At 41.7% G+C, this 13,767-nt stretch overlaps 1 protein-coding gene across 1 annotated transcript; it reads right to left on the reverse strand.

Annotated features, from left to right (window-relative positions):
- Positions 1 to 12,420: 12,420 nt before the first annotated feature.
- Positions 12,421 to 13,363, reverse strand: LOC147638623 (uncharacterized). Its single transcript, XM_086798542.1, has one exon. The coding sequence runs from the start codon at positions 13,274 to 13,276 to the stop codon at positions 12,668 to 12,670; it is 609 nt and encodes a 202-aa protein (XP_086654668.1). The 5' UTR covers positions 13,277 to 13,363; the 3' UTR covers positions 12,421 to 12,667.
- Between the last annotated feature and the right edge of the window lie 404 nt (positions 13,364 to 13,767).

Raw genomic sequence — 13,767 nt, forward strand, 5'->3', positions numbered from 1 at the left:
TCATCAAGCAAATGATTTGGGCTTGGTATATACTTTTTAAGAAGGCTGACATGAAATACATTATGTACTTTAAGTTGAGGAGGTAGAAGAAGCTCGTAGGCTAAGTCATCTACTTTCTTTGTAATCAGATATGGTCCACAATATCTGGGGGATAACTTCTTGTACTTCCCAAAGAGATAGAGAAATTCATTTGGGGCGTACTTGAATGAAGACCATATCTGCTTCTTCAAATTTTCTGTCTGTCCTCTTCTTATCTGCATACTGCTTGTGTCTATCTTGGTCAACTTTTATATCTTTGCGAATTGACTGCATCTGTTGCTCCATGTCGTCAAGCATCTGTCTGGACATCTCGACCCTAATCAATGGGTCAGACCAAGTTAATGGAGTTAAGCAATCTTGTCCATACAGAGCTTTGAAAGGGTTCATCTCAACACTTCAGTGTGATAAGAAGCATTGTAGGCGAACTCAACTAGGTGCAGATAGCTTAGCCACTTCTTGGGTTCCCTACCACCACAGTATGACCGAAGTATATCTTCGATTACTTGGTTCACCCTTTCAGTTTGACCATCGGTCTCGGGGTGGTAAGCTGTGCTGAGATCCAAGAAAGTTCCTACTGCTTCGAAAAATGCAGTCCAGAATCTTGACGTGAACTTGGGATCTTGATCACTTACTATTCTCCTAGGTAGGCCATGCAATCTGAAGATTTCTTTGAGGAACACTCTGGCCACATCCACTGCAGTGTAGGTTTCTTTTACTGGAATCAGATGGGAAACTTTGGTTAGTCTATCAACTACCACGAAGATGGAGTTATAACCTAATTGCACTGAAGGTAATCCAGTAATAAAATCCATACTAATACATTCCCACTTCATCTGGGGGATGTCTAATGGATGTAACTTCTTATGCTTTTTTACTCTCTCGGCCTAGACTTTCTGACAGGTCAGACATTGACGTACATGATTAAGTACATCTTTTTTTAGACCAGGCCAAAACATGAAGGAGCATACTACACCAGAAACAAGTCCTACTTCAACAAAAACTTCACAAAGAAAAGCTACATCAACTCAATACAAAGGGAAAGACGTTTTGTGGATCTTGTGGTAAGGATAATCATCTTAAGGAGAATTGTTTTTTTCATAAGGCTCAAAAGGCCTACCTTGCAAGAGAAATTTCAAATGAAGAAGAAGAGGTCAAGGAAGAAGTAGCGGCTAACTTTGTTGAAGAAAATTGGACTTTTTAAGTAGCCCAAGGTTATTTCCCCCACCATGTTAAAACCTCACCTTTCTAAACACAACTACTTAACCTTGAAGCTTTGTAAAGCATCATTAGGATTTCTCACATGACTATCTAGCATTGTCATCATAACCGATAAGACCTATGAGTATGGCATCGTAAACATAACTATTGAGTCTAATGAGCAATATAAGTGCTATCATAGCTAGGGGGATGTAGCATTATCATAGATTTTGGTTGGGGAAGGGTTTGTGGAAATACACCCAAAACCTATGCCTATGCACTAAGGCTAAAGGGGGTACATTTAATCTTGATTCTAATCATGTAAAAGCCTCAAATTTACTAGAGGACTCGTAGAGTTCTTGAGTTGCATTGAGAAGATTCCATAACATTTAATGAGTTCATAAAGGCTGACACTAAGCCTAACATGGAGACTAGATACATGCAAAAGATTAAGGGAATCCTTTGTGTAAGCTCATCAATGATGTCATGAGCATTGTAAACATACACCTATATGAGAGGATTTCTATGAATGAAATTGCATGCCATTTTTAACTCCCTAATCATGTTTTTTCTTATCTCATTTGATCCCCTAGCACACCTTCATTCTCTCTCTCATGCTAATGCTCACTATGATGGCTCTATCAGAGTCACAAAAGGACATTTCTCAAGGTTACATGGGCATGGCATACATGATGATAGATTGTGTGAGGACAATGCAAATGATAGGAGAGATGAGTTCAAAGGAGTAAAGGACAAAGTTTTTTTTACAAAGTTCAAGGGTGAAACCACCTCAAATGAGGAACTTGAAGAGTGGGTGAATAAATTGGACTTATACTTTGAAATGAATCCAAGAAGTGAGAAAGCAAAGGTTTACTTTGCTACTTTAGGAACCTATAATTTCAAAGATATGACATTACAACTTGGAATGCCTTCAAGAATGAAATGAGAGAGGATTTTATCTCTCAATTGCATAAGGACAAGCTAGTGTGTGATTAGAATCTTTTGGAACAACAAAGGAAAAATAGTGTCTACACACAAATTTTTGAAACTCATGCTACATGTTGATGGGTTTCGTGAGAATTGAAGATCAGTCCATCAAAGGGCTGAGATTGACCAATGGGGCTAATGTGAAATCACAAAGGCCAACTACTCTCAAAGAGGCCATGTTATTGGCAAAAATATTGAGGAGAAGTATGCACACACATGGTCAAATAGAGGTAGTTACTGGACTAATTTTCCCTCTAGTACTTATGGGAAGTCTACAAGCAATATAAGCTCTACCCCTACCATACCCAGGTTTCCTATGGTCAATGGTAGGGTGGGGGAAGTCAAATTTCAGATTTGGTAGTGCTTCCCTCATAAGCCTTCTAGTGGGGATGGAAAGCCTTCCAATGGTGCTAACAAGATCAAATTTGTTAAAGAGGACCATACTGATGAGGAACAAAGGACTATGTTATAAGTGTGGTGAAAAATAACACAAAGATCATGCCAATCATTTGTAAAAGGGCAGAATGTAAGTCCTAATATGGTGCTTTCCAAAGTCATTGAGAGAAGGACATTGAAAAGAAAGGAAATCTCTTTGATGATTGCTAATACTTTGTGGTGGAAGATGATCATGATCATGATCATGAGCTGGATGGTGAGTTTTTTGATCCTGATGGTTCCTTGTCTAGGCTAGTACGTGATTATGAGATGATGGTTTACTCACACCTATGTGTACTTTGAGATGATCCATGCACGGAGCCCGCTTTATGTCCCTTATCTTATGATTCATATAACGGATGCAAGGGTGCACATACCTTGAGACTTAAGGCATTCATAATGGAAGGGTGGCTCATATATTGGTTGATAGTGAGAGTACACAGAGTTTTGTCATTAAGAAATCTATGTGCATTCTCAAATTACAGCCCCCATCTTTGGCAAATTTGCATGAGGTTGAAGTGGAAAATGGGGCTAGAATGGATTGCACAGTGGTGTGTTGCAATGTGGAATTGGAGCTCCAACAATACACAAGCAAAGTTGATTTACTAGCACTTGGCATGGGCCCTATTGACATCGTTTTGGGGTGTGATTGGCTTTCTACACTTGGTTCTATTACCATGATTTTTCAACAAGGTTATATGGAATTTATGCATGGTAACAAGGTGGTAACTTTTTAGGGAAACCATATGTCAAAATTGAGCTTGATCAATGGTGCTCTACTCAAGAGAGAGCTCAAGAAAATTTAGTACGTCTATGTATTATAGCTTTGCAAGGACGAGAACAATGTAGAAGAGAGAAAAGTTGCACAAGATGGAATGGATAAATTGTTGAAGGAATACAAGGATGTATTTCAAATGCCCAAGTTTTCACCACCTAAAAGTGATATTGATCATGGGATACAGCTTAAGCCTAAGGCTAGGCCTGCTGTTACTCCCATCAAGCCTCCATATATGTAAAAGGTGGAGAAAGATGAGGCGAGCAAGTCCAAGAATTAATGGACATGGGTTGGGTGGAGGCAAGTCAATATCCTTTTGCATCTCCTGTGCTTTTGGTGAAGAAGAAGGATGGTACCTTGATTATAGAGACTTGAATAAGATCCCTATCAAGAATGGTGATCTAATCCCAAGGATAGGCCATCTCTTTGATAAGTTGAAAGGGGGGCATGATTCTTCACCAATACTGACTTGAGGTCTGGTTATCGTCAAATAAGGATGAAGAGTGGTGATGAGTATAAAGCGAAATTTAGTACTGATCTATCTCTTTATGGTTATGCCATTTGGGTTATGCAATGCACTCAACCACTTTTCAAGCCTTGATGAAAAAGGTTCTTTAACCTTTCCTCTTCAAGTTTGTTTTAGTCTAATGTATAGTAAAAGTGAAGAGAAGCACTTGTATGCATGGTTTTTGATACATTAGGAGCCAACCAATTATATGCCAAGGAGAGCAAGTTTACATTCATGACAAGTGAAGTAGAGTACCTTGGTCACATTATGGGAAAAGATGGTATAAGGGTGGATCCAAAGAATGTGGAATGTGAGAAGAATTTGCCAACTCCTATCAATATCACATAATTGAGGGGATTCTTGGGTCTATCATCCTTCTATAGAAGGTTTATTGAGAAGTATGCTCACATTGCGGCTCCATTGATGGATAAGCTTAAGCATGAGAGCTTTGAAGAGCTAAAAAGTATGCTTATTTCCACTCCTACTTTGGTATGCCCGAAATTTTCCAAACATTTTACTATAAGGGGCAAATGAATGTGTGGAAGAGGAATTGGTGACTTGTTGTATTAAGATCATGGGGTGATTGTATTTGAAAGCTACAAACTTGATGACAAAGAGATGGAGATGTATGTATATGACCAAGATATGATTGCTATCTTGCATGGAATCAAGAAGTGGCATCACTATCTCTATGGAAGTAAGTTTTTTTGTGAGAAGTAACCATAGGGTTCTCGATTATTTCCTTTCTCAACCCAATCTCTCTCCCAAGCAAAGAAGGTGGTTGTTTGGCAACCCTTCAAAAATATAATTTTGAGATCACTTATATGAAGGGAAAGGACAACGTAGTGACCAATTCACTTTCAAGGATGTGGACGTGCTCATTAGTAGTTTTTCTTGGAGTGGCATCACTATCTCCATGAAATTAAGTTTTTTGTGAGAAGTGACCATAAGGTTCTCAAGTATTTCTTTTCTCAACCCATTCTCTCTCCCAAGCAAAGAAGGTGGTTGGGAACCCTTCAAAATTGTGATTTTAAGATGACTTATACAAAGGGAAAGGTGGGCGATTCACTTTTAAGGATGTGGGCATGTCCATTGGCAGGCTATTCTTGGAAACCAAGAGTTGCCACACTGCCCATGATACCACACCATGGAATGGATATATGGTTGGCTAGCATATGTGCCCAACATGCTTTCGAGAGCCGTTAGCACCCCTGGAGGCACACACATCCACATGGGCTTGCGAAAGCTCTGGCATACTAAGGCAAGTCCCCACCCTACCTAACCATCCCTCTAGTCTTTCACAAAAGACAAGCTTGGGGGACTTGAAGATAGCAGGGGTCCCTTTGGACTTATATACCCTTTCATCTTCCACATTGCCTTTGCATGTGGTATTACTTAGTCTCCCTTTTCCCATCTTGTAACCCCACTATCCATGCAAGATTTGCACCTCCAACACCCCTCTCAAATATAGTAGGGAGGGAAGTGGCCTGGGACCATGAATCAGGGCTTTGATATCATCTTGGAGACCAAGAGTTGCCACACCGCCCATGATGTGTCATGATACCACACCACAGAATGGACAGATGGTTGGCCTACATATGTGCCTACTAGCATGCTTTTTAGAGCTGCTAGCACCCCTAGGACACACACATCCGCATGGGCTTGTGGAGGCTGGGACAATGAACCAAGTCTTTGATACCATGAACCAGGGGCCTGGGACCATGAACCAGGGCTTTGATACCATCTTGGAGACCAAGAGTTGCCACACCGCCCATGATGTTTCATGATACCACACCACAGAATGGAAAGATGGTTGGCCTACATATGTGCCTAGCATGCTTTTTAGAGCTGCTAGCACCCCTAGGGCACACACATCCGCATGGGCTTGTGGAGGCTCTAGCATACTAAGGCAAGTCCCCACCCTGCCTAACCAACCCTCCAATCTTTCACAAAAGACAAGCTTGGGGGAGTTGAATATAGGAGGGGTCTCTTTAGACTTATATACCCTTTCATCTTCCGCATTGCCTTTGCATGTGGGATAGCCTCCCTTTTCCCATGTTGCAATCCCCACTACCCATGCGAGATTTTCACCTCCAATAGCCATCATGAAATTTCATAAGGATTGGATTGTGGATATCCGAGAAGAGTATATTCTAGATGAAGATGCATCACATATGTGGTATGTGTGATGATTTGTCTCATTTTTTATCATCACTAATGGGCTCTTATACTTGAAGGAGACAATGTATCTTGTACCTCATTCAAGAAAAAAGTTTTGGTTGTTCCCATGGTGGGACATTTGGGTCTCTTTAAGACCTATGATGCAATAAGAAAGAGTTTTCGTTGGAAAGGCCTATGGGGAGATGTACATGAGTGCATGCCTTGTCAACTCAACAAGGACGCCATACATAAACCCAGCGGTTTGCTTCAAACTCTACTTATTTTGGAGGGTAAGTAGATGCATATTGCAATGGATTTTATTACCAAACTTCCTCTTACCAAGATGGGATAGGATAGTGTTTATGTGGTGGTTGATTGCTTATGAAAGCTGCCTGTTTTTTGCCTACAAAGGTGAAATATTCGGTATCTATGGTTACACGCCGATTCATGGAATTTGTGTTTAAGTTGCATGGTATGCCGTAGAGCAAATATAATGAGTGATCGAGATGTGAAATTCATGGGCACTTTTTGGCATACACTATTTGAGAGTTGACTCCTAGTAGGGCCTCATCTGGAAAAATCCATGGTCAAATGAAAAGGGTCAACAAATGGCTCTTGAGACTTACTTGAGGCATTATTGTTATTATGAGACGCAACATGCATGGGATGAGTGGTTGCATTTGATGTTTGCCTATAATAGCTATCACATGAGCATTGGGATGTCGCCTTTTTGAGGCTATGTATCAATATAAGGTGAATGTGCCTATTGTGGCTTTTAAGCAAGAGAATGTGAACTAGGGTAAAAAATAAGACACCAATAAAATAGTACAAGTATAGATGGGTTGGTGAAACTAAAACTTTAGAAAACTCCGGTGAATCTTTGAAATTTTATATCTTATATGGTAGTATGTAGTGTACTTTTGGCGAATTTGTTTCCAAAACCTACTAAAAACTAAAAAAAATTGGACAGTTTTTCCTAAAAATGTTTCTAATGAAATAGCCCAACAATATCAAAGACCCCTCTAAAATAACCCCTTATTTTTTCCTTGATGTGGACCCTCATGCTAGGATGAAGTGGAAAGAACGCAAGCCCGTTTGCAAACATGCAAAGATAATATCAACAAGAAGTGGAAAGAAAAGATGAAGCATTATGAAGATGCACATAGGAGACTATTGGAGTTCAAAGAAGGTGATTATATGTTCTTGAGGATACCCAAGACAAGGTATGATTCTCTCAAGGGAAACACCAACACTAAGCTTGCTCACTGTTATTAGAGTTGGCATATCAATTGCTACTACCTACTACCACAAGGATACATTATGTCTTTCACGTATCTCACTTGAAAGCTTATGTTGGGCAAGAAGTAAAAGTCTTGGATGAGTTACCTCCTATGAACGAGGATGGAAAAAGTGATGGAAAGGATTACCTCAAGATGAAGCAACTTGGCAACCCTCCTCTTCCACATTGGAAGGCTTTGAAGCTCTTTTGTATGCATTAATGAGTGGAATAGCAGCAACCCTCCTCTTCCATGTTGGAAAGCTTTGAAGCTCTTTTGTATGCATTTGATAGGGCAACATGAGTGGAATAACAACAAACACACTTGTTGGAAATTTTATGTTATTCACTATTATAAGATTTTGGGAGAGCCAATTTTGCATTCAATTGGTATATACACTTCTTGGGAACCTGGTTCCCTGGCAATTGAGGGTTCCTTCCATGTGTGCGTCTCGTATCCATCCCTAGGGAATGAGGGTTATGTTCTTATGTCCCTTGATGAGGATTACCTATTAAGCAACCATGTGAAGTTGGATTGAGTGGCCACCAATCATAATGAGTGTTCTTCTTGTCATTTGTTAAAGCACCTTTCTAATGAGCCACATATTGGCTTAATATCAAGGGAAGGCTTTATGTTTGGTGGGCCTAAAACCTTGATGAAAGAAGATTAGAGCATTGTGCGTACTGATGATTAAGGTAGAGATACATCCTTGAGAAGTGTTATGAGGTTGAGAACATGTTGATGTGTAGATCATGATACCTCTTAGTCAACGTGTTGGAGAGATAAAATCCCAAAATCTTCCGAGTGCATTATGCATATGTATGTAGTTGGTGTACAACTTAAAAGAAACCTCTATAAATGTTGTGGTTCATGAAGTGGTGTCCATGGTTGTAGGAGGTTCTTGTATGGCTGTCTTTTTTGGCTTAGGTTAGCACACCATTCATTGGTGGTGTTGGCTTTGGACTTTGATTCTTGATGACCAGATGTCCCTTCTAGAAGCACTATGCTTTAAGTAATGCTTGGGTACCCCACGTTTTTTGTTATTTGATAGTGTCTCCCCTATTTATGGCCTTTGCTTGACGTGTTGTTGGTTCTTTGTAGTTCCTTAGAAAAGAGGTTGCAACTTGCAAGGGATGATCTGGAAGACAAATTTGGGTGTTTCCCTTGTTGAGGTTTTGATCTTTTAGTAACTGCTCACACATTGAATGTTTCTGCCCTTTTTGAGCCGTGCATTGGCCCTTCGTTTGGCTCTCCTTGTTGGCTCGTTGATTTTTCGTGCTGGCTTTAGGAGGGTGTCATTGTGAGGGTTCTTTCGAAAGACAAACTTAGGCTGGGTTCGAGTGGTTGTCGATGCCAAGGCATGTACAGGCCATGTGCAGTCAATGCGGCATTTTGGCAAGTCATTGGTCACCTTGCATATCCTTTGGTGTGATCCCAAAGATTAAGTTCTTCAAAGGAAAAAGAGCTTGAGCTGTGTTTCACAATTATTTTATCTTTAAAACCAATGCACACACATTCAAATATTCAAAGTGATGTCGCTTCTAGAGTGAGAGACTACCCCAAGCTAGACAAACAGAGGCATTGCTCTTATCACTCATCTGTCGGCGTCAAGTAGAGGAGCAGATAATACATGGATATTTAAATCATAATTTTCAAATACTGTAGATGAGGATTGTATATTTTTCAGATCTTCTTTTTTTTAAATTTGGCACTAATCACTTGTCTAGGTTAACAGACTCAAGTCACATGTTCTCACTTAGTCACGCCCTCAATCAGTGCAACCTTGCTCTTCTTTCACGCGATGTTAACAAATAGGACAAAAAAGTTAAAGTGGAAATTTATCTGCACCATTAGATCATACAACTATCCTAAGAGTGCCAAGCAGTAGCATGAGAGAAAACATCCATTAACAGAAGTGTTGCTTGTGCCCTCTTTCCCCAATCTGCACTCTGCAAGTTACTTTTCAGCAGTCAGATGCTTGAGGTTATGGGTCGCATATTTCCAAATAAAACATTGACAAATCAGGTTCTGCTGGCACGGAATCCAATCAAAAAAGGTCACGTGTTAGTTCAGCTCATAGACTATTACAGTAGGGGGAAGAACCTGTTCAACCTACTGACCATAGTGCTGATAAAAATTGACAGGAGGCAACACAAAAAGCAGTTACCACCTAGAACCTACTTCCTCGTCACAAATAAGAATCGCAGGGCCACAAACAAATGAATAGATCAAACAGAGGAACGGTAGTCATCAGCTAGCTGCATGGATTGCCTGTGCATCAGATTAGTATAAAACCCCAAGGAGAAAGCATGTCTATGGTTGCAGCACCCCTCTTAAGCCCAGTTTCACATGCAGCTATGTGCCAGACTCGTGACCTGTATGCCTACCTGCCATAAAAACCTACCAATTGTGCTAGTGTTTATTACCGCACAAGAACATCTATCTGAATGAAAATATGATGAAGTAACAGCCAGTTTCTTGACACTGTAGACCAGTTTTTTTAAAGAGAGAAACACTGAAGATAACTAGCTTCTTACATCAAGTAACAGGAATCTTGGGATCCAGAATATCAATCATACCACTTCTTTCATAATCACCAAGGTCCCACAAAAGAGGGCCAGAAAACAAAACACAGAAGTTCTAACATGCAACTTTGAAATACTTCTTACAGCAGAACAGAATACAGGCACATCGTAGGCTAAACAAGAGCCAGAAAAGAAACCACAAAAAAAAGAACCAAAAAGCAGAGCATCTAAAGTAACCGATGTTATATCTATGATATTAACAAATAACAGACACAGGTGCAAATAGCCTCAGAGCAAGAATGCTCAAGAATAATCGACAGTTCCATTAATCACCAGTCTTGCACACATTAGGTTCGTGATATTTCACAAAAGTGAGCTTAAAATTTTACTACACAGCAAACATTTTGATGCATGGCTTTGAGACATAAATGGCATATAAAGACAAAATGAATGGCACTCGTCACACAGTGATGTGCATACATGCAATAAAGATAGTTTTAGTAGATGAATCCCCTTACTGGAGGGCTCAAAAATCCCTATAAAAAAAAATTGCCGATACTGGACCTGTACTCTGGTGAGTTGCAGGAAATGACCAAGGCAGCCAGCCCTGTTGGGCACAGACAGCCCGAGGCAAACAAGCCAGCCTGGCCAGCTGTGAGCTGTGAGCTAAAGTACCTTAAGAGGAGTTAACCCCCTTTTGGGGGCTCGACTAGAAAATGGCCAGGAAACCTAGAAGAAGAGAGGGGAGAGAGCCCATACATAACCCCCCCCCCAAAAAAAAAAACAACAGTTTTCAGCATCACATCCTCAGCAGCCCCTTGAACAAGCAAAATGCAGCATGCCTCCCTTCTTCAGCCCCAAAACAGCAAACACAAACGCATAATCCTGTAGCAGACAGTACGCGGCATGTAGGCGAGTTGGTAAGTGATTGAACTCTTGGGCAAGGGAGCCTCAGGTTCAATCCCCACTTGACCCACTCATATTTCACCTATGGGCAGGCTCTAGACTCTCCCTACTCCCTGTGGATTGAGCTTAGAGAGTAGTAACATCACCGACAAATTAGCAGGACCTTTACTTGGGGAAAATCAATACTATAGCGGACAGAAATCCAGCAGTGGTTCACCAACAGTGGGGACAACACGCACAGGTTCCCAGTTTGGTTGGAAACGGACGAGCATAGAGAGGTAAGAATAGTTTGCAGATGTCAGCCTCGTACTTCTCAATCTCATATCAAGTAAAGAAAATATTCTGCAAACAAGGGGGAAAAGGGTTTTGGTGGGAGGGAGGGGCATCCTGGACATTGGGACCTCATGATGTGTCACTGTCTAATTGTCCTTAAATATAATTAAGAATGGTAACTTCAGTCAGACTCTCTGACATTGGTATCAGAGCAGCGAAATAAACACTACAATAGTATGCTATGCTGCTTGCAGGTGGTGCATGGTAGAGTTGCTTGTGAGTTGACGGAGGGATGTGGACACCCACGAGAACACTGCACCATGAGTAGATGCCAGAGCCCATGAATGGGTAGACCTTACACAGGACCATTGCCCACCAAACCTCAAGTGTGAGTGAAAAAAGCAGAAAACCCCAAGAAGATTTGACTGTACCAGGGGGGCAGTTGATCACCAGGCTTGGAGGGGAGAAGAAGAGCATACAAAAAGGGTATCCTTTAGCCAAAGGTTTGCCAAGTTGACTATGGCCAGCTACACTCACTGCATCACAGAGAAATGAAGTAATGGTACAGGCACAGGAGGAGAGCCATTTCTGTTCCAACGCCCCCCTCTTTTTTTCAGGTGGAGGGGTGTTTTGAGGGAAAGGGAAGGAGAGAGAAAGGGCAGAGGGCTAGGCTCAGGTTCCTGCTCAGCCGTTCTTCAATATATGTGACTCCCTTTAATCTGACTCGGGTAACGTCATCCTTCCACGAACCACTCCAAGATACAGCCATATCAGTATAACTCAACATGTTCTTCTCCAAGACATGAAACTTTACCTCTTGTTTAGCAACAAGGCATAGCTACACATCCCCTGCCCCTGACCACAACCTGCCATCCTGCCATTCTCTCTCCATGCTATGCTCCCTGTGCAATGGACATGGTTATCTTGATTGAGGGTGTAGTTAATTGACATGCTGTAGCATTCCATTACTTCATATCACACAAGAATGCAACAAAAAGAAAGAGACTTGCAAAAATGAGAAAATTCAAAACTAGCAAGTGACACCAAGCAAGATCCAAGAAGATTTGGAGTCAAGACTCAAGAGTATTAGTAGCCCAGCCTAGAATCACTTCTTTTGTAAGAAGCCCCAGTACGGGACACCGGATCCTTCAGGAAGTTTGTACCGTATTAATTTTAAAGATCTCACATATAATTTGCCTCTAAGCCATGTTCTCCTTTCATCTCTAGCCTTTTTTAAAATTATGCATGCGTTTGCAAAGTTAGTGGGAAGCGAACATTAACAACTGGAACAGCAGACATGTCTGTCAATGTCGCCTATGGCAAGAAGAGCTCACACAGTCCTTGAATTCCAGCCATACCAACGAGTCAGAACTCTTATAACTCAGACTATACCGATAATCAATAGTTTTTACCCTACGGAAAGGGTTTTTATTGCATTTCTGCAGAGGATTGATACGAGGCAAACTATCTACATGTAAAGTTTATACAGCTGATAGCATACAGAGACAAATGGCAAAGCATTTGCAAACGATGTGTCCTGCATAGAAACGCATGGTAATGTGCTTTTCTGACGATAACATACAGGTCAGAAGTCTTCATCCATTTGGAAAACATGTTCACCTGGGACATCAGACGCGCCTAGCCGTCGTCCTCGCAGGATAGCCAAGACTTCGCCTTTGCTGCTGCTGCGGGGGTTCAAAAAGAGGCCATTATCTCTGTAGAAATCGGCAATGGCACCTCTGATGGCCTGTTGCAACTCTTCTGTTTTTCTTCTGCGTAGGGTTTCCTGCGCCTGGATCCTCTCCTCGCACAGGGTTTCCAGGCCTGTGAGGCCAAAGAAGGCAGCCTCTTCCTGCACGGCTCTGAGAGAGGCCACGTCTTCGAGCCAGATAGTGCCGTTTCGGAGGTAGTTGAGCACATGGTCGAACCTCCTGGCATCCCGGTCGATCCACAGCATGTGGCTCTCGCCATCGCCATGGTGCAGGTGTCTCAGCACCCATGCGGCAAGCATCGAATCGGCGTCCATGCATAGGGTTTGCTTGGAGGTCTGCAGAATCTGGCCCCCGATGCACAGCACGATGCGATCATGAGGCTGATGATGTTGCTGCTGTTGCTGCTGTAAGCTCTCTTGCGAGGCATGGCGATGGAGGGGGACGGCTTGCATCGCGAGGTATTTTGGATCCGTCTCTTCCATAGTCTGCAGGACCAATGGAAGAGACGCAGCTCTGCAACGAGGATCAAAAGCAATGGATGGGGAGAAAATTACTAAACAATATATATTATTTGCGTTGTTAAGCCGTCGTCTCACAAGAGGGCTATAGGGCACCAAAATGTTGTTTTGCATTTCCATTAAATATATTATGTGAGATTTTCAAGAATAAGAGGGGCAGGCATCAGGGATTTGATATTAATCCCTTTTGATGTTCTCACATAAGTTGTGCTCAAGTGTGAATTGGACATCAACTGGGCTCGATTGGCTCTCTCCACAATAGTAACCTCAAGTGGAGTGTTGTGATTCATTGCTTGGAAATTGTTCACTACAGTGTGAATTGGACATCAACTCGGCTCGCTTGGCTCTCTCAATGATAGCAACCTCATGTGGAGCGTTGTGCTTCATTGTCAACTAAATGCACACATTTGTCTCACATTGCATCCGAGTAAAAAATGGCAATCAATTGGAAGATT

This window comes from Cibotium barometz, chromosome 5 (assembly GCF_041138505.1).
Source record: "Cibotium barometz isolate CiBa-2024 chromosome 5, ASM4113850v1, whole genome shotgun sequence".
In the NCBI taxonomy this organism is placed as follows: domain Eukaryota; kingdom Viridiplantae; phylum Streptophyta; class Polypodiopsida; order Cyatheales; family Cibotiaceae; genus Cibotium; species Cibotium barometz.

Coding starts and splice junctions, on each gene's coding strand:
- LOC147638623 (XM_086798542.1), bottom strand. CDS start 13,276: ATGGAAGAGACGGATCCAAAATACCTCGCGATGCAAGCCGTCCCCCTC.